The 17239-nt window shown below is 62.2% G+C and overlaps 2 protein-coding genes across 2 annotated transcripts; one reads left to right on the top strand and one right to left on the bottom strand.

Moving 5' to 3' along the window:
- Positions 1 to 2852: 2852 nt before the first annotated feature.
- CDK5R2 (cyclin dependent kinase 5 regulatory subunit 2) lies at positions 2853 to 3818 on the top strand (the record flags this gene model as incomplete). The annotated part of the gene is made up of 1 exon (XM_084264403.1): positions 2853 to 3818. One exon carries the CDS (start codon positions 2853 to 2855, stop codon positions 3816 to 3818), a length of 966 nt encoding a protein of 321 aa, XP_084120529.1.
- Positions 3819 to 12643: 8825 nt separating this feature from the next.
- Positions 12644 to 16526, bottom strand: FEV (FEV transcription factor, ETS family member; the record flags this gene model as incomplete). Its single annotated transcript, XM_084264532.1, has 3 exons — positions 12644 to 13155; positions 15393 to 15467; positions 16475 to 16526. 3 exons carry the CDS (start codon positions 16524 to 16526, stop codon positions 12644 to 12646), a joined length of 639 nt encoding a protein of 212 aa, XP_084120658.1.
- Positions 16527 to 17239: the final 713 nt, after the last annotated feature.

The following is a 17239-nucleotide window of genomic DNA, read 5'->3' on the forward strand; positions in this document are numbered from 1 at the left end:
TCCCATCTGGAGTCCTGTGTCCAGGTCTGGAGCCCCCAATACAAGAAAGATGTGGAACTGTTAGAGGGGGTTCAGAGGAGCCACAAAGATGATTAGAGGGCTGGAGCACCTGCCCTACAAAGAAGCTGAAAGAACTGGTCTTGTTCAGCCTGGAGAAGAGAAGGCTGTGGGGGGACCTCATTGCAGCCTTCCAGTACCTGAAGGGAGCAGAGAAACAGGAGGGGAATCAACTTTTTAAAAGGGTAGACAATGGCAGGGCAAGGGGGAACAGATTAAGGCTAAAGGAAGGAAGGTTTAAATTGGATATCAGGGGGAAGTTTTTTACAGAGAGAGTGGTGAGGGGCTGGAACAGGCTGCCCAGAGAGGTGGTTGGGTGCCCCGTCCCTGGAGGTGTTCAAGGCCAGGTTGGATGGGGCCCTGGGCAGCCTTGTGTAGATCCAGGCCTGAGGTTGGTGGCCCTGCCTGTGGCAGGGGGGTTGGAGCTCTGTGATCCTTGGGGTCCCTTCCAACCCATGCAATTCTTTGATTCTATGGACATACAGCTGAGGTAGAGGAATGTTGGCAGGGCCTGTCCATCCCCCAAATTCTACATGTCTGCTTGCAAGAGACAGCTACTGCCCCCAGTTCAGGAGAGTTCATGCAGGGCGGGGGCAGCTTCATGTGTTTCAGATGAAGCAATCTGAGAGCAATTTTGCTGGTCAGGAGCAAGCAGTGTGCAGGAAGGTCTCTGCTTCCCCACCTGTGAAACTCAGCTGTGGGTTTCTGATGAGACCACGTTTCTGCACCAAAAAAATCAGTCCATCCCTAAACACTCAAAGAAAGCAAAGACCTCAGGCTCCTTCCCATCCCCTCCCTAGGGCTCCTCCATTTTCTCCACTGAGTTAAAGCCAGCTCTGTATACCCAAAGGTGCCGACTTAACCTTGTCCTGATTTTCTTCCTCTGTATTTGCACCCCTTTCCCAAATCCTCCTGGTTCCCTCAGCCCAGCCTAAGCTGGCCTTGAGTAGGTGATGCTGGCCCAGATCCACTTTGACTCTGACACCTCACAAAGGGAGACTGCCTGGTGGGTCTGTGTGCACATGTGCGTGTTCTTTGCAGACCCCACTGCAGCTTCCTGCAAGGAAATGGCTGCATGTGGCTGGCCACAGCAGAGGGTACAATGGGAACGGGACCGTGCCCCTTGTCCCTCCCACAGCAAAGAGGGCACAGCCCCTGTCTTCCCCCAGATGTGGTAAGTCGGCCCCAGGCCTGGCTGGGAGTCTGAAAACAGGCTCTGAGCTTGCGCTTTCATTGCAAACACCTCCAGCATCAGCAGTGCAGGAGGAAGTGTGGGGGGGGCTGGTTTAGCTCCTCCCAGTTGATAATTCATTACTGCCTGTTAGCCCGGATCCATCCGGCAGCAGCTACATCCTGGCACTGACATGTGTTCATTTCACACATAAAATGCTGTATCAAAATGCATCACTGAGACATCCTCCCCGAAACCCTTCCCAGCTGCCTCTCCCGGCACTTTACATGCACGAGCAGTCCCAGCAATCGGGGCATTTTGTTCCTAATCGATGCCTGGCACCCGCCATCAGAGCTGCAGAGTGTGTCCTCCAGCTCATGAGAAACACAGGGGGATCTTCCTGCAAGGGGCAGGGGGGCAGTAAGGGGCAGGTGGGGGTTTTGTCCCTGGCATGCTTGGATCCAGAGCGGGAGAAGCAGCCTGTGTGCACATGGCTGGTTTATCACATACCATTTTGCAATGATGCAGAAGAGCAGCATCTCTTCCCTCGTCCCTCCTCCCCCTTCCCCCAAGAGCTCCTGGAGCCCTGGGCTGCAGGGCTGACTGGTCTCGCCTTGGGGACCCAGAGGAGGTTCCTTCCCCATTGTCCAGGGTCCCTGCCCTCAGCCTGATGCTGGTGACTGCCAGTATGGTGGTAAATCTCCTCTTGAGAGCCGAGGGGGAAGAGGCAGGGGGGGTGGGGGACCCAAGGCTCACACTGCAGGTGCCCCCTCCCACCCCCTCAGGCCGGGTGCTTCCTGACTCTCTCCAGAGCCGTGCCCCAGGGTCGGGCTGGTTCTCACAAGAGCTGGAGCTCTGCCACCAAGCCTAGCCCTTCATGGCGACTGTCGAGTCACAGCCAGCCTTGTCACAGCCCCAAGCTGCTCCCCCAGGACACGCACGCATCTTATTATTCATCCCTTCTCATCCTCTCCTCCGGCAATCCCCAGGGCTTTTCTTCACCACTGTGTCCCCCAAGCATTATCTGGGGGAGCTCTGCTGGTCTGGAAAGGTTCACCCCTCACTTTGTAGGTAAGAGTACAGAGCAGGACCTGGGTGAGAGGGGCCAAATACAGAAGACACCGTCCCCTCACCCTGTGCTTCCCTGTGCCCCTGTCCTCTGGGCTCCCCCCCACCCCGCTGGGCCCTGCCGCCTCCCCACGTCCCTAAAACAGAGGGCTGAGGGTCTGGGACAGCATCGCAGGTCCCAGCCCCCCCGCCCCGGCGGGAGAATCGGCCGAGCACCCCAACGGTGAAGGTCACGTCGGGGCGGCGGCGCCCGGCAGAACCGCGCCGGGCTCTCCCCCCACCCCCGCCGTTTACCGGCGAGGGGGCGGGCCGCACCGGCGTTGGGAGGGGGAGGGGGGAGGGGGTTGTCTGCGGCAGCGATTGGCTGGAGACGGGGAGGCGGGGAGCGGCGGGGCCGCGGCTGGCTGCAGCGGCGGGCGCGGAGCCCAGAGCGGGCGCGGCGGAGCATCTTCGGGCACCGCGGCCCCGGCGCGGGCTGCCTCCCCCGCAGCCCCCGGCCTCCTATGGGCGGTGCCGGCACCCCGGCCCCCACACGCCCGTCCCGCTCGGCGTTAGCATGGGCACGGTGCTCTCCCTCTCCCCCGCCGCCTCTTCGGGCAAGGGCGGCGGCGGCGGGGGGCTGCTGGCCGACAAGGCGCCGGGAAGAGTGCCGGGCAAGGGCGAGAGCCGGCTGAAGCGCCCCAGCGTGCTCATCTCGGCGCTCACCTGGAAGCGGCTGGTGGCCGCCTCGGCCAAGAAGAAGAAGAACACCAAGAAGGTGACGCCGAAGCCCGGCGGCGGGGCCCCGGCGGCGGGGGGCCCGGGCCAGCCCGACCCGCTGGTGGTGCAGCGCAACCGCGAGAACTTGCGCAAGTCGGCGGTGGGGCCGGCCGAAGGCACCAAGCAGGGCCCGCTGGCCGTGCCGGTGCCCACCGTGCCCTCGGCGCCCCAGGAGCTGCACCCGGGCTCCGGCGGGGGCAAACCCCCCCCGCCGCCGCCGCCGGCCGGCAGCCGCGCCCCGGGCTCCCCGCGCCGGGTGGTGGTGCAGGCGTCCACCGGCGAGCTGCTGCGCTGCTTGGGGGACTTCGTGTGCCGCCGCTGCTACCGGCTGAAGGAGCTGAGCCCCGGCGAGCTCATCTCCTGGTTCCGCAGCGTGGACCGCTCGCTGCTGCTGCAGGGCTGGCAGGACCAGGGCTTCATCACCCCGGCCAACCTGGTGTTCGTCTACCTGCTGTGCCGGGAAGCGCTGCGGGGGGAAGACATCGGCAGCCAGGCCGAGCTGCAGGCCGCCTTCCTCACCTGCCTCTATCTCGCCTACTCCTACATGGGCAACGAGATCTCCTACCCGCTCAAGCCCTTCCTGGTGGAGGGCGACAAGGGGCGCTTCTGGGAGCGCTGCCTGGGGATCATCCAGCGCCTCAGCTCCAAGATGCTGCGAATCAACGCGGACCCGCACTACTTCACGCAACTCTTCCAGGACCTCAAGAGCGAGGGCGAGGGCGGAGACGGGTCCAAGCACTGGACGATCAGCCTGGACCGTTAGGGAGGTACCGGGCCCCCGGCGCCGGGGGCGGAAGGGGCCGCGCACCGAGGGGTGGGGGAGGCGAAGGACTGCCGGATCCCCCCGTCCTCCCCGTCCCGCATCCTTCTCGCCTTCCACCCTCCCCGGCCGCCAGCTCCGCGGAGACGCCGTCTGGACCCTCTCTGCTCCGGATCCGGCCGCTCCTCTCTCCCTGCCCTCCCCCCCACCCCGGTCCCCCTCTCCCCCTCTCCCCCTTTCGACCCCAGCTGGGGGCTGCCCTCCGGGACACCGAGACGCCGGAGGAGACGGAGGGAGAGGGGTGATGTCCCCCGCCTCTGCCTACGCGATAGGGCGGGGGGGAGGCTGCCGGCGAGCGGAAGCTCCTGGATGCGTTTTCTCTAGAAAAAAGGGGGGTGGGGAATAGAGCTGGGGGTCGGAGGCAGGAGGATACGGGGAGGGGTGGAGTGGGGGGCGGGGGGGGCTCCTGGGTACTGCGGGGACCCCGGGCAGGCGGTGCATGTGAACGGCCCCCCCACGGCAGAGTCGGGTGCCGCGCCGCGGCCCCGGAGCTGTCCGTGGTGCTGGAGCCGCCGCGGCTGAGCAGACAAAGGCGGGGGCGGGGGGGGGGGGGAGGCGGGCAAGGCGGGGGGGCCGCGGGCTTTCGTGTCGTGGGCGCTGCCTTTCCTCCCCCCCCCACCCCATCCCCCGAGTGGGGCACACGTCCGTCCCCGTCCCCCCCCCCCCCCCCCCCGCGCATGGGCGACGCTGCCCCTCACCCCGCGGAGCCGCTCGCTTGCCCCTTTGTTCGAGCTGCCGGGGGGTGGGGGGGGCACCCACCCCCCCCTTTCCGCGGGTAACACCCCCACTCCCCGTTGCGCCCCCAGAAACGGGGTCCTGGTGGGGTAAGCATCCCCCCACATACACACACCCACCCACTCACCCACACCTTGGCTTGCTGCGGGGAAAGGGGTCTGTGCCAGAGAAGGCCTAGGGAGCCCGGGGGGAAGGGGCCTGCTATGGGGGGGAGGGGGTCCCTCTCCTCTTGCTTTGCTTCACTGGAGAATAAAGAGGCGGCCTGGATGGGCCTGGTGGTGGCTCCATGGACTTGCTGGGCTGTGGGGTGCAAGGGGATTTGGGGGGGGGGCACCCCAAACTCCCAATTGTGCCCCCTCTCCTCCCAAACAGGGATTTGGTGGGGGGGAGGAGGGGGGGCTGGTTCTCAGAGGGTGTTTTACTCTGCAGTGTGGGTTGGGGTTCAGGATTTCACCTGTTTTTGTGCCCAAGGCCAGTCCTGGTCCACCCGAGTGCCCCTTGGCTCTCTGTGAGCTCTCCTGGCCTCCTCCATTCCAGATGGAAATGGCTGATGCCTGTCTGCTGCACTGAATTTAACCAGGATCCCACAGCACATTTCACCTCCATTATGTGGTTGGTTGTGCGTTTTTTTGTGGGGTTTGTTTTGGTGGGGCTTGGGGTTTTTTTTCTTCCCCCCCCCCTTTCCTTAAAGCTATCTCCTCTCACCACCTTCCTCCCTATCTCTGCAGGGCCAGGCTCCCTTCCCTGGCAGCAGCAGGCTGTGGGAAATGTGTTGCTAGCCCAGTTACCAGCCCTGTGCTTCTGCAGACCCCCAGGGAGAAGGGTGGAGAAGGGGAAGGCTTTGCCTTTCTCATCGCTGGTTGCTATGCTTCAGGCTACTGAATTGGCCAGGGCTTCTTTAGCAGGATCCACAGCGCACGCTCTCTGGTTGGGGTCTGCATCCAGTGCTTCCCAGCCCCTCTGAGCCAGGTGCTCAGGCTCCCCTCGGCCGCCAAGAGCTGTGCTGGCTCTGCAGGTCACGGAGGGTAAGCTGGATTCTCTCTACCTTTGTGTGCATCAGCAGAGCTGCTAATTAGGCCCAATCTGGCTCATTCAGGCAAAGCTGTGCTGCCAGGAAGACAGCACAGATGTCCCTGTGACTGGGGCTGACCTGGCAGGGTGCTGGGCAAGGCTTGTCTGTGGCTGCCTAAACCCGCCGAGACAGCGCTGCTGCCCTCCTCCCTGTCCTTAATGGGTGCTCTTGCCCCTGCCTTTAGCTTGACATTCACGTGACCTTGGGGTGTGCTGTCTGGGCCAAAATGTACTCGTGCCTCACCCTGAATTTGGTCCTATCCCCTTCTCGTGCCGGGGGAAGGTAGCAGCTCTGACTTGCTCTGGCTTAAACAGGGGGGGACTGGACCCTTAGCTCCATGGGACTGCTGGGGGACCCCTGGCTCTCCCCTATCAGCATTTCACGGAGAGAAAAACTGAGGCATGGTGAGGTGAAGCAGCAGACCACAGTCCAGTAAGAAGGGTCTGCAGCAATGCAGGATAACATCCAAGCCATTGCTGTTTTCTTCCTCCCCCCTGAGCCAGGGGTGTTTGTTCAGAGACCTCCTACCCCCTCCCATGGGGCTTTATAGAGTCTCCTTGCTGAACAACCTTCCAGCCCTGCCAGAGGCTTCCCACCCCACAGGTCCTGTTCAGGTGGACCTCTCAGGGTCCTTCCAGCCTCAAGCCTCAGCTTTTTAAAATGCTTCCAGCTGCAGCGAGGCCATGTCCTTCCCCTCCTCCCTTGTGTTTCATTGATTAAGAGTGCTAGGCCTCACTGGGGGATTTAGGAAGAGCTAATTGCAGACTGGTAATTGAAGACAGCTTGGAGTCTCTGGAAATGTCAAGGAATGAGAGACGAGCTTAGATGCTCCTGTGCATTTAAATATGCATCGTCAGCTCAGCCCAGAGCCTTGCTGAGGGGAGACATGTCTGGTTTTCCCTCTCCCAGAGGACCTCATACAGCTGCTGGGTGGAGTGGGGCAGGGGGAGCACAAACCTTACCTTGTCTGAGAGCCTTGTGTTCCTCCCAAACCAAAGGAGAGGTGGGGGGACCGCAAGCACAGGGATACTGAGGATAGGAATCTGCAGAAAGGCTTGAGAGGTCAGTGTTTTTCCTTCTGAAAAGCTGTGTCCCTTAACCTGCCTGATCCCTGTCCTGCTGCACAATACCATGGGGGGCTGGGCTCAAGGTCTGGGCAGCCCCCCCTCACTGCCGGCCACAGAGCCCAGCTGTGTCTGGGGCTGCTGGGATGGGGGATTCACATCAGATTTGGGGCTCAAAGGTAGAGCAGCAGGGCCAAGTCAGGGATCCATCACCACTGTGGTGAAGTATCCCAGCTCTTTTCCAATTCAACATTCCTCCAGCAGCCACCTATCTCTCTGTGCTTCACAGAGGATGGCCAATCTGCTCCACCCCACGCTGCAGCAGGGGAGGTGGGCACAAGCTGCACAGTACAGCCTGCAGTGGGTTCAGCCCCTCCTGCCCCAGGGAAGTCTCTTCACATCCTTTTGCTTCTCAAGGACAGGCAGGGCTGCTGTAGGCGCCCTGGGTGGCAGTGGGTCCCTGGAGTGCATAGTCACCCATGAAAGGGGTGGGGGGTTCTGCCCAGAGCCTGTGGAGAAACAGCTCTGTGTGACACTACCTGCCCCACTGCTCCATCTGCAGCACAAACTCCGTGGCCTGGCCATGCTGGCTGTGGCGTGGAGGAGCGATGGGCAGCCAGGGCAGCCAGCCTGGCAAGCTGTGCCCCATCCTGCTGGAACCAACAGCGGGGAAGCTGTGCTCTCCCTATTAAGAGTTGGCAGCATCCCCCAGCGTGACTCGAAGCTGCTCTGTGGGGAGGAAGCAGCTCCGGATGATGCAGACCCAGCGCCCACGTGGCTGGTGAAGGACCGGCCTCAGCCCAGCTTCCTGCGCAAGCCTTTCTCCTCCGCTCGGCTGCAAGGATGATGGATAACGTGTTCCTCGAGGCAGATGGAAGTGGGAGGGCTCTCTTCTGCCTCTCTGGGAGCTACCTGAACATCGGCTCCATCTCAGCGTCAGGCTGTCGCTGCTCCAATGAATTTAGGATGGTTTGTGGCTTCTGGTCCCCTCTCTGCTCCACGGCACTTTGGCCACAGCTGTCGGTGGGGTGTCTGGGGGGGGTGGGAGTGGGGGACATGAACAATGTGACCTGTGGAGATGGCAGCAAATGGCAGAGAGCACATGAGCCATCACAGACTAAATTGTCTGGTGAGTATTTGTACCCAGAGAGAGAGAGGGCAGCTGTCCCAGGGTCTCACTGATGGGGAATACACCCAGGCTGGGGTGGGGACCTACAAGAGGCTTTGAGCTCAGCCTGTGCCCAGGGTAGCCCAGTGGCAGCCATAAGACTGAGGGAGGTGGGACAGCAGCCAGTTCTGTCCCTGCTGTAGACAAAACATGGCTTGTGGCATTGCTTGGCTGGTGGGTATGGAACTGAGGAGCACAGGGCAGGGACAGCTCTGTGCCAAGAACCTGGAACAGGTGGGGATGGGGAACCGGATGCCTTGGAGCCCTGCTGTGATGATTAATCCTTCTGCCATGGAGCCTGGGTGAGTGGCTGGTGAGGGTGGGGCATTGCCTCCAGCCCACTGAGAGCTGAGCATGGAGGTTATCCTGCCTGGTGTCCCCTGCATGTCTCATGGTCACACTTCAGGACCAAGCTCCTTGGGAGGTGGCCAGACAGCAGTGAGCTGTGGCCCAGGACAGCCATGGGGAGACTGTCCCAGGGAGTGAGTGCCCTCGGGGCTGGGTCGGGGGCCGTTCCCTCATCAGAAGTCCTGCATTAGGCGTAATCTGGCATTAGCACATTAATCCCGTCCTCTCTGCAGCCCAGCCCCTGCCCTCTGCTGAGTCTGTCACAAGGTCTCAGTGTACAGCCAGGCAAGAGTGGCACCAGGATGCAGCCCTGGCCTGGGCATCACAGAGCAAGAGACAATGGGGATAAGGATTGTGGCTCCATCCAGAGCATCCCTGTGCCTGGGGAGAGCAGCAAGCAGGGAAGAAACCCAAAGTGCACAAAGCTCCCCCAAGGTGGACCTAAGGGAAAGAGAAGTCCAGGATGGGGGGTGAGGGGGAGTTGGGGGCTTGGTGGCAGTGTGGCCCCAGCCCCAAGCACGTTGCCAAAAGAGGAAGCAGTGTATTTTTGAAGCATCAAAGGGGGTTCCTTGGAGGGGCTTCACAAGGGGGTTCAGAACCCAACTGCCTGCACCCATGGGCTCCAGCTGAGCAACACTAAGTCATGAAGCACTTTGCAGGAGCCAGGCGAAGGGAAGGTGGTGTCTGGAGAGAGGATGTGAGTCAGCAGCTTGGGGGTGGGGGGGGCAAGCCGAGGAGCCAGCGCAGCGGTGATACGGAGAGGAGAAAATAGGTGGGAACTGGGAGAGCTGGAGGAGGAGCAGGAGTGGGCAGGGAGGCAGCCCACGTCCCCCAGCGCAGACGTGACCTGGCTGTGCTGCGAAGGCTCTTCCCAGCATGAGAAATGAAGCAAGTGGTGACGTGGGGCTGCTAAGATAGGAGAGGAGCTATTCCACCCCCCTTTTGATCCCTTTGGGGGGGGGGTCGGTGTGGGAGGCTTAGGGGGAGTTGGAAGGGTTCTGTTGCCCCCATCCTGGCCAGAGGCTGAGCCTCAACCCTGCCCTCTCACTGGCTGAGGGAAGTCAGGCACAAAGAGTTTTATTTATTTTTTTAAGTAGGAGAAAACCCTTCTGCCTTCAATCCCTCGGCAGCAGAGGAACCTGCCAGGCCACATGCCCTGCTCCCTCACTCTCCCCGGCGCGGGCTGAGGCCCCTAGGGACCGCGTTCCCCCATCACACCCTTGGGCAGGGCACCCGAGGACTCCTCGCAGGGAGGTCTGGAGCCTGCAGGCCCACGCACTCTGCTGCCACCCACCTGGGACAGGCGCCCACCCAGCCGGGGTACCCCACTGCTAGGGATGGTGCTCCCCCGTCAGCGCCCTGGGCCAGGCACCCCCGGCCGGGGCCGGGGCCGGGGCCGGGCCGGTGCTGTGCCGGGAGCCGTGCCGGGCCCGGCCCCGCTCGCCCATTGGCAGGATTTTGCTGCAGTCTGCTCCGACCCGGCGGTTTCGGAGGCTGGAGAAAGCGTGTTACTGGCAGCTGGGTCAGAGACAGAAGACTGGGTTGGGAGGGGGAGGAGATGCTCTGCCCCCCATCTCCTCCGGTAAGCTGTTCCCAACGGGGCCTGGCGATGGGAGCATCCCGAGTTGCCATGGTGACACCGGCTGCATCCTCAGGCAGGCGAGAGCATCGCTGGTGCAGTCCTGCACGGGTGCCCCCCACCTCCCCTCCTGGCTGCTGTCCCCGGGGGGTGCAGGGCGGGTTCCTGACAGTGGGGTGGCACTCTGGGGACCGAGCAGGGGGTCTCTGCTGGCTAAGCCCAGAGCAGGGTGCAGCAAGCCCTGGGCTGCAGCCTGTTGCACTGGGGATGCGCTGTGGTCCTCCCTCCCCCAGGAAAGGAGCTCCCCCCTCCTTTCCGCAGCGTGTCTGGCCTCGGATCCGGAAGGGATCTGGGTTGCAGGGCTGGGAATGGGCAGAGCGCTGGTCTCACCTGGTCTTCCCTAGTCCAGGCACTGGTGGAGGGACAGGAGCAGGATGGCAGGCAGCTAGTAGTGACCCACATCCCTTAATCCATGTCCTGTCCTGCGTCACGCAGTTACCTAAGCCCCGAAGCAGGCTCCTCCAGAGGGGGCACAGACCCCTGCCCCAGCTCTGAGGAAGCCCACAGCCAGCCAGCCCCACCACTGGGGGAAGGTCCTTCAGGCTGCACGCTGGTTGTGTGGGGATGTCTGCTCCTTCCCTGGACCCCTACTTCATCTCCTGCTGTCCTTAGGCACCAGGCTATGCAGGGCTCTGGGTACCTGGAGAAAGGGATGCTCCTGGTCCTCACGGCTCCTTTCCTATACATGGGCTACCCCCTAGCAGTGTCAGCCCCCCCTCTGCCACCGTCCCTCCCCACAGCCTGAGCCCTCTGCAGAGGAGACACTGACATCAGATCCCCTTCCCTTAAGCTGATTAGGGCAGCAAGGACGCATCTGAGCAGATGCTACCAAGGCCATGAGAGTGACTAGCCCCTGGAGGAATGCAGAGGGGGCAACATGGGGACTGCAGATGCTCTGATCTGGGGGGCACAGGAAGAGGAGATTGCCACCCCCTCTGTGGGTTGGGTAATTAAATGACACCCCCTTACACAGCCGGTTGGATCACTGCCGTAAGCCTGGCCCCCAGCTCTGGCACCCTGAGCCCCTTATGGGAGTGGGAGGGGGAGTGTGGCCCCAAGGTGGTGGGAGCAAGCAGAGGGCAGCCCCTGAGACCACACCAGCTGCCACAGACACCAGTGGATCCGTGATGTGTTCCTGAAGCTGGGCAAGCAGCGCTTCGCTGCTCACCCCTGCATCAGCGTCACACATGAGCGTGGCCCCATGCTCAGAACCTCCCCACTCCTGGCACAGCCCAGCCCAGTGGGGAGACCTGCTGCAGGATCAGGGTGTGCTGGGCACAGTGCATTGCCCTAAGATGGTTACACAAGGCTCTGGGGGACATGAGAGATCTGACTCTGGGATCCCAAATTCCCCTGCATGATGGCAGGTTGGCAGACATCCATCCCACCAGGCCAACTGCATCCCCTCTTTGCCTCCAGCTGCCACACTCCTCTGCCATCCTGCGAACAGGGTATGTAGCTTCTCTGGAGGGGTGTCTGAAGAAACCCAGAGGTTTTCCACTCTGCCCTGTCTCTCAGGGGCTGTAAGAGCCAGAGGTGATGCCTGGAGGAAAGGTGATGCAGCAGGGTGGCCACACCCTCCCCATCCCAGCCCTGTAGACTCTCTGGCTTGAACAAAAGGGGGTTTTCTGGGTGGTTTAGCCCCTCACCACCTCCCTGAAGACACAAGAGGACACAGGTTACAGCACCTCTCTGTTTTATTGAAGACCAATCCCTCCCCCCAGCCAGCGCAGAGCCCAGCATGCCCAGATCTTCTGCATCCACTGGGCCAAAGTCCTGCTCTAGAGGATGGGGGCACCTCCTTGGACCCAGTGGAGAGAGACCCAAGGCTGCCCCTTGGTGCCCAGGGCTTCCAGCTGTACTGTTGTCCTTTCTGCTCCACCTCTGACCCAGCCTTGCCCCAGGGGATGTCCCCACCCATGGAGGTGTCCCACCAAGCCCTGCATGCGAGGTGCTAAAGCCACAGTAAAACTGGAGCCTTAAATTTGGAAGTGACCAGCAGGACATGAGCTTGTGTGCAGGGTGTTGGGGATCATCCCACTGGGGCACTGGGGAAACAGCAGAGGATTGACAGCGGCCCCTACCTGCCCCTGGCAGCTCCAACCCATGCAGGAGTGAACCCATGTAGGGCACCTGTTCTCCAGACCAAGGATTCTCCTGAGGTTTGGAGGAGGCCACCTTCAGCAGGAGGTGTAGGAGGGAGAGAGGAATGGAAAGTTTTGGAGGCAAAGGTGGGGGACCAAGGAGTGTCAAGGAAGGTTCCTTTCCCCTGCTCAGTGGGACCTTCACCCCTGGACAAAATTGCCCTGGAGCTCCCACTCCTCACTCCTCTCTGCAGGGAGAGGGGAGAGCAGGCATGGGCTGGGGCCAGAGCTAAGGATGTCCATGGGGTGCGCAGCGTGTTGCAAAGGAAAGGGGGAAGGGTGGTCTCTGCCAGGAGGAGTACCCATGGTTTTTCCTTCCATTCATACCCTGCTTTAGGTATCAGTGTCTGTTCCCAGGATCGTGGATCCCTCTTCACCCTAAATTTAGGCAGCTTCTCTCCTCCAGCCACCCAACATCGGGGAACCAACCCAGCTACCCTGCAAGCACCCCTCGCCCCCCTTGCCAGTCTCCACCTGCAAAAGGGGGAAACTGAGAGCAGGGTACGATCCCACCCCCCCATCCCTTCCTGCCGAGCTCCCCAGCTCCACAGCCCCATGCCACCAGTGATGGGGAGGTCTGCCCGGCATGGCCAAGGCTCTAGTGATAATGGTTGTTCATGTTGTTGAGGTGGGAGGCTGCCATGGCACTGAATGGGGCAGAGGGCTGGAGCCCATGCCCAGGGTAGAGGGACGGGCTGGAGCCAGGCCAGTAGGAGAAGCTGGCTGGTGTCACCCCCGAGGTCATGAGGTTGAGTTTGGAGATGCCCGAGAAGGGCAGCGGGGCCAGGTTGCCCTGAAATTTGTAGAGGGTGTGATCGGGGGCGGCCGGCTGGCAGACCTGTGCCAGCCCGTGGAAGTCGAACTTGTAGGCGTAGCGCTTGCCATGGACCTTGGTCATGATGTTCTTGTCGTAGTAGTAGCGCAGCGCTCGGCTGAGCTTGTCATAATTCATGTTGGGTTTGCTCTTCCGCTCGCCCCAGCGCCGTGCCACCTCGTCGGGGTCGATCAGCTTGAACTCCCCGTTGGTGCCTTCCCAGGCGATGCAGTTCAGGTTGGCCCGGTCCGAGAGCAGCTCCAGCAGGAACTGCCACAGCTGGATCTGCCCGCTGCCTGCAAGGCCGAGCCCGGGAGAGGTTAAAGCTCCCTCTCAGGGCACAAGGAGAGGGGCAGGATTGCCCCGGTCTCCTTGATCCCCTGATATGTTGCCCCCTCCCAGACCCAGGTTTCAGATGAACCTTGCTGCATCTTCTCTGCTCTAGGGACACAGAAGATGGTTACAAGGTTGTGTCTCCTTTGCAGCATCCCCACCCCATCCTGCTCCCCAAGGAAGAGGGGGAGAGGATGGCCCTGTACCTCTGGACAGGGTTAGGAGTGCTTGGGTCTGCAGTGGGTCTGGATACAGGGTGTCAACACAGGGTCCCCACATGCCTCCAACCCTCATTCACACCCCACTTGAAGAAGAATACCTGTTCATTTTCTTTGGTGTGAGGATCTGGCCTGGTTCTTTCACCTGCAGCCCCGAGAAGGAGGTATCCTGGCACTGCCCAGCCCTATCCCAGCACCAATATTCCTCATTGCCCCCTCAGATTGAATCTGGGCTGGTGTTACAACAGTCCCTGCCCATCTCTAGGGGCACTGTGCCCTTCAAGGATGTCTCCGTGGTGAGCTGAAGCTGGGGTGCAACACTGCTCTGACCTGCACCCCTGGAGGCACAGGCAGGTGTGCCCATAGTGAGGCACAAGGACAGGCACCACCGTGTCCAGCCGGAGGTCATGAGAGGAAAGTGTCCCTGGGGACCTTGGGGCAACGAGCAGTCCTGCCTGTGGGACCCAGCCAGCTCACAGAGCAGCTGGCACTCACCCAGCCTCCCTGGCAGCCCCCAATCCCTCCCAAGCAGCACCCCCTGCACATCCCAGCTCCCACCCTGGCCCGTGCAGCACGGGCTCTTCCCACAACAGAGGAAATGCCTTTGCTTTTCATCCCCCTCCCCGTGCTTCTCTGCTACTGTTTTGTCTGAAGGTGCTGGGATCCCATGCAGAGGCTCAGCACCCCGATGCCTGCAGCAGGCAGTCCCACACCGATCTGCATTTCCCTCCAAGAACCACCTTGTCCTACTTGCTTTGCACCCACCTATGTTATCTGGTACCCCCCAATTCTTGCTCCAGAAGGAGCAGGGAACAGCCATTCCCAATTATCCCCATTCCACTAAACCTCGTTCAGACATCCTGATCCAGGCAGAGAACCTTGGTCTTCCCAAGGTATTGAATTCCCAAACCCCCTATCCCGGGAGAGAGGTTGAGGATCTCTCAAGTGCTCTACGGTACGTCCACAGCCTTCAGTCCTTCTCCATCCCCACAGCCCCCACCCTGGGCTCTTGCTGTCCCCTACCCCATGCAAGGAGGGCAGGGAGGTGTTCGGGGTGCAGCTGGGTGGGGTGGTGAGGCTCAATCCTGCCTGCCGCAGGGTGCTACGCTGCAGCACCCGGCAGCTCCCTAAGGAATCCTCCAGGAATCCAAAAAGCTCCTCGCTGCAGCCCGTGCTCAGAGGATAGCTGGGGCTGAGTCTGCAGTGCAGGCAAAAGTCCCCTGCACCCCAGTCCCACCACTAAACCAGGGCTCCCCTTTTCCTGCTCGGAGCACCCCCTGGTCCCTGTGTCCCTGTCAGGCAGGCGAGCGACATGGCCCGAATGCCGCAGCGCCGGCTGCCCCACGCCCAGCCCTGCCGCTCTCCCCAGCAGGCTCCAGCCCTCAGCCGAGCCCTGGGATCCCTGGACGGCTTTGCCCAGACGGGTGGCTCCGGTTCCCGGGGATCCATCACCTTCCAGCCCACCCATCCCTGTCACCGGCTGCTCCCTCCCAAGTGGTATCTCACCTAATTCCCCCGCTCCCAGGAACGGGTCCCCCGAGCCCGCATTAGCCGCCCACCCCCGCGACTTCCCCCCAGCTCCCGGGCTGGCTTGCAGGTCCCCCCGCCGTCGGTGCATCGCGGGGAGCCGGGCTGGTACCCCGCACCCACACCGCTTCAGGGCTCCGGGGGGTCCGGGGACGCTGGGCACCCCGCTTCCCTCTGCGGCAACGGGACGGCGGCGCCGACGGTCGGTGCTCGGCCGCTTTCCCGATGGGATTTGGAGGCGGGATGCTCCAAGCCCGAGCCGACGGGAGCAGCACGGAGCGGGGCTCTGACGTGGCTGTGTCCCGCCTGGGCAGTGTCCGGTACACGGACGGGAAGGGGTCCCGGGTGGCTGCGGGGCCGGGGAGGATGTGTCCGCCCCGGGGGGTTCCCGCTCCGGGATGGCCGGGGAGGAGGGGAGCAGGCGGGTCCCGGGGAAGGGGCAGCGATGCTCTTACCTTTCTGCACGCCCGGGCTGAGGGACCCCCACGCCTGGCTCTTGCCGTCTTTGAACAAAGTTTCTCCGACGGGATCTGGGGGGGGAAGAAGGGGCGCGGATGGGGGTGGAAGGGGTGGGAGTGGGGGGGGCTGAAGCCAGGCGGTCCCGCGACCCCCCGGCGCCCACCCGCGGGCAGCCTCCCCGCAGTCCCCGGCCGCTCCCCCTCTCCTGCCCCGCCGCCGCCGTGAAGCCAGGAAACGCGTCCAGGAAAAAGGAAATCCGATTTCCGACCGAGCCAGGGAAGCTTTTAAATAGGAATAGAAAATCCTGCTAGCTGGGCTAGGGAGGAGAGAGGGAGAGAGGGAGAGAGCTGCGGGGCAGGGGCAGAGGGAGAGGAGGCGTGCAGGGTGGAAGGATGGGTGACAGGGGCGGCAGGTGGAAGGCAGGACAAGTGTCCGTGTTTGGGGAGTGGGTGGCCAGGGAAAGGAGACACAGAGAGGTGGATGGATGGAGGGAAGGAAGGAGGGATGGGTGGGTGGATGGAAGGACAGAAGGGAGAATGGGTGGGTAGATGGATAGAAGGATAAGAAGAAGGAGGCAAGGAAGAGGGAGAGGTGGAAGGATGAAGGAAGGGTAGGTAACGGGTAAGGCGGTGGAAGAATGGACTGGTGGAAGGACGGAGGGTTGATGGAGGTATGGCCGGTAGCAGGGACAGAAAGAGGGACAGATGGGTGGGGTGGAAGGATGCATGGAAGCACAGGGGAAGGGTGGGTGGGTGGAAGGGCGGTTTGGAAGGACAGAAGGATGAATGGAGGGATGGAAGGACAGGGGGAAGGTGAGTGGATGAAGTATGAAAGGAGGGATGGGTGTGCGGGTGTGGAAGGCTGTGAGGGCGGCTGGAAGGAAGGAGGAAGGGACGGTTGGGGAGCTGGAAGGCAGAAAGGAAAGATAGATGGAGGGAGAGGGGAAGGCAGGGTGGGCGCTGGAGGGGGACGGGGCAGAGCAGGGCTCCAGGACAGCGGCGGGGCAGGGCGGGTGGGGCCGGTGCTGTGCGGTGCACGGCGCTGCGGTGGGGCAGCAGCCGGGGGGGTCCGCCCGTACCTGGCAGGTACATGTTGAGCAGCAGTGGCACCGCTCCGGTGCCGTGTCTCATGGCAGCTGTGGGGGCGGCCCGCGGGCTGCATGTTTTAATATTCCTGCCCCTATTATTATTATTATTATTCCACTTTATCAGGGAGCAGCTGATGGCGAATAAATGGCAGCGGGACGGGCAGGGGACGGGCAGGGGACGGGGGAGGCGGGGGGGTGGGGGGGGAGTTTCCAGGCAACTCGCAGGGGCTCGGGGCCCCGGCTCCAGCAATTTCCTCCGCTGTAATTAAAGCGGGCGCTGCCCCCCCCTGCTATCGGGCCCGCATCAGACTTTAATCACGGCCGCGGGTTTCTATGGAGAGCGGCTCGGGCCGCTTCCTGCCTCTTCCGCCTCCTTAACTCTTCGCAAACACGGCGCTGCCATCCCAGCCGGGAGCGGGGCTTGGACACTGCCTGGAGACCACCTGGGCCCAGCTTCCCACCAGCATCCAGATCCACGACATGGTGGACACAGTGGTCTGCGTGCTGCCAGCATCACCTGGGCCCTCTGCATCTCACCACGCGGCACCGTCCTGCCCGCCTCCGTCCCTCTGAACCACCCATACTGCCTGCACTGGGGCTCCTTGTCCGCCCCTTACTCCACTGTGGGGTCCTCAGCACAGTCTTGGGGTCCCCTTAGAGCTCCCAGAGCCCTGGGGTGGGTCAGTGGTGTCCTCACTGCATCCCTCCAGCTCCAGGACCCTTGTGATAGGATCCCTTTGCAGTGCCCCGAGCTCT

Source organism: Gallinula chloropus (assembly GCF_964237585.1).
Source record: "Gallinula chloropus genome assembly, chromosome: 5".
Classification (NCBI taxonomy): Eukaryota; Metazoa; Chordata; class Aves; order Gruiformes; family Rallidae; genus Gallinula; species Gallinula chloropus.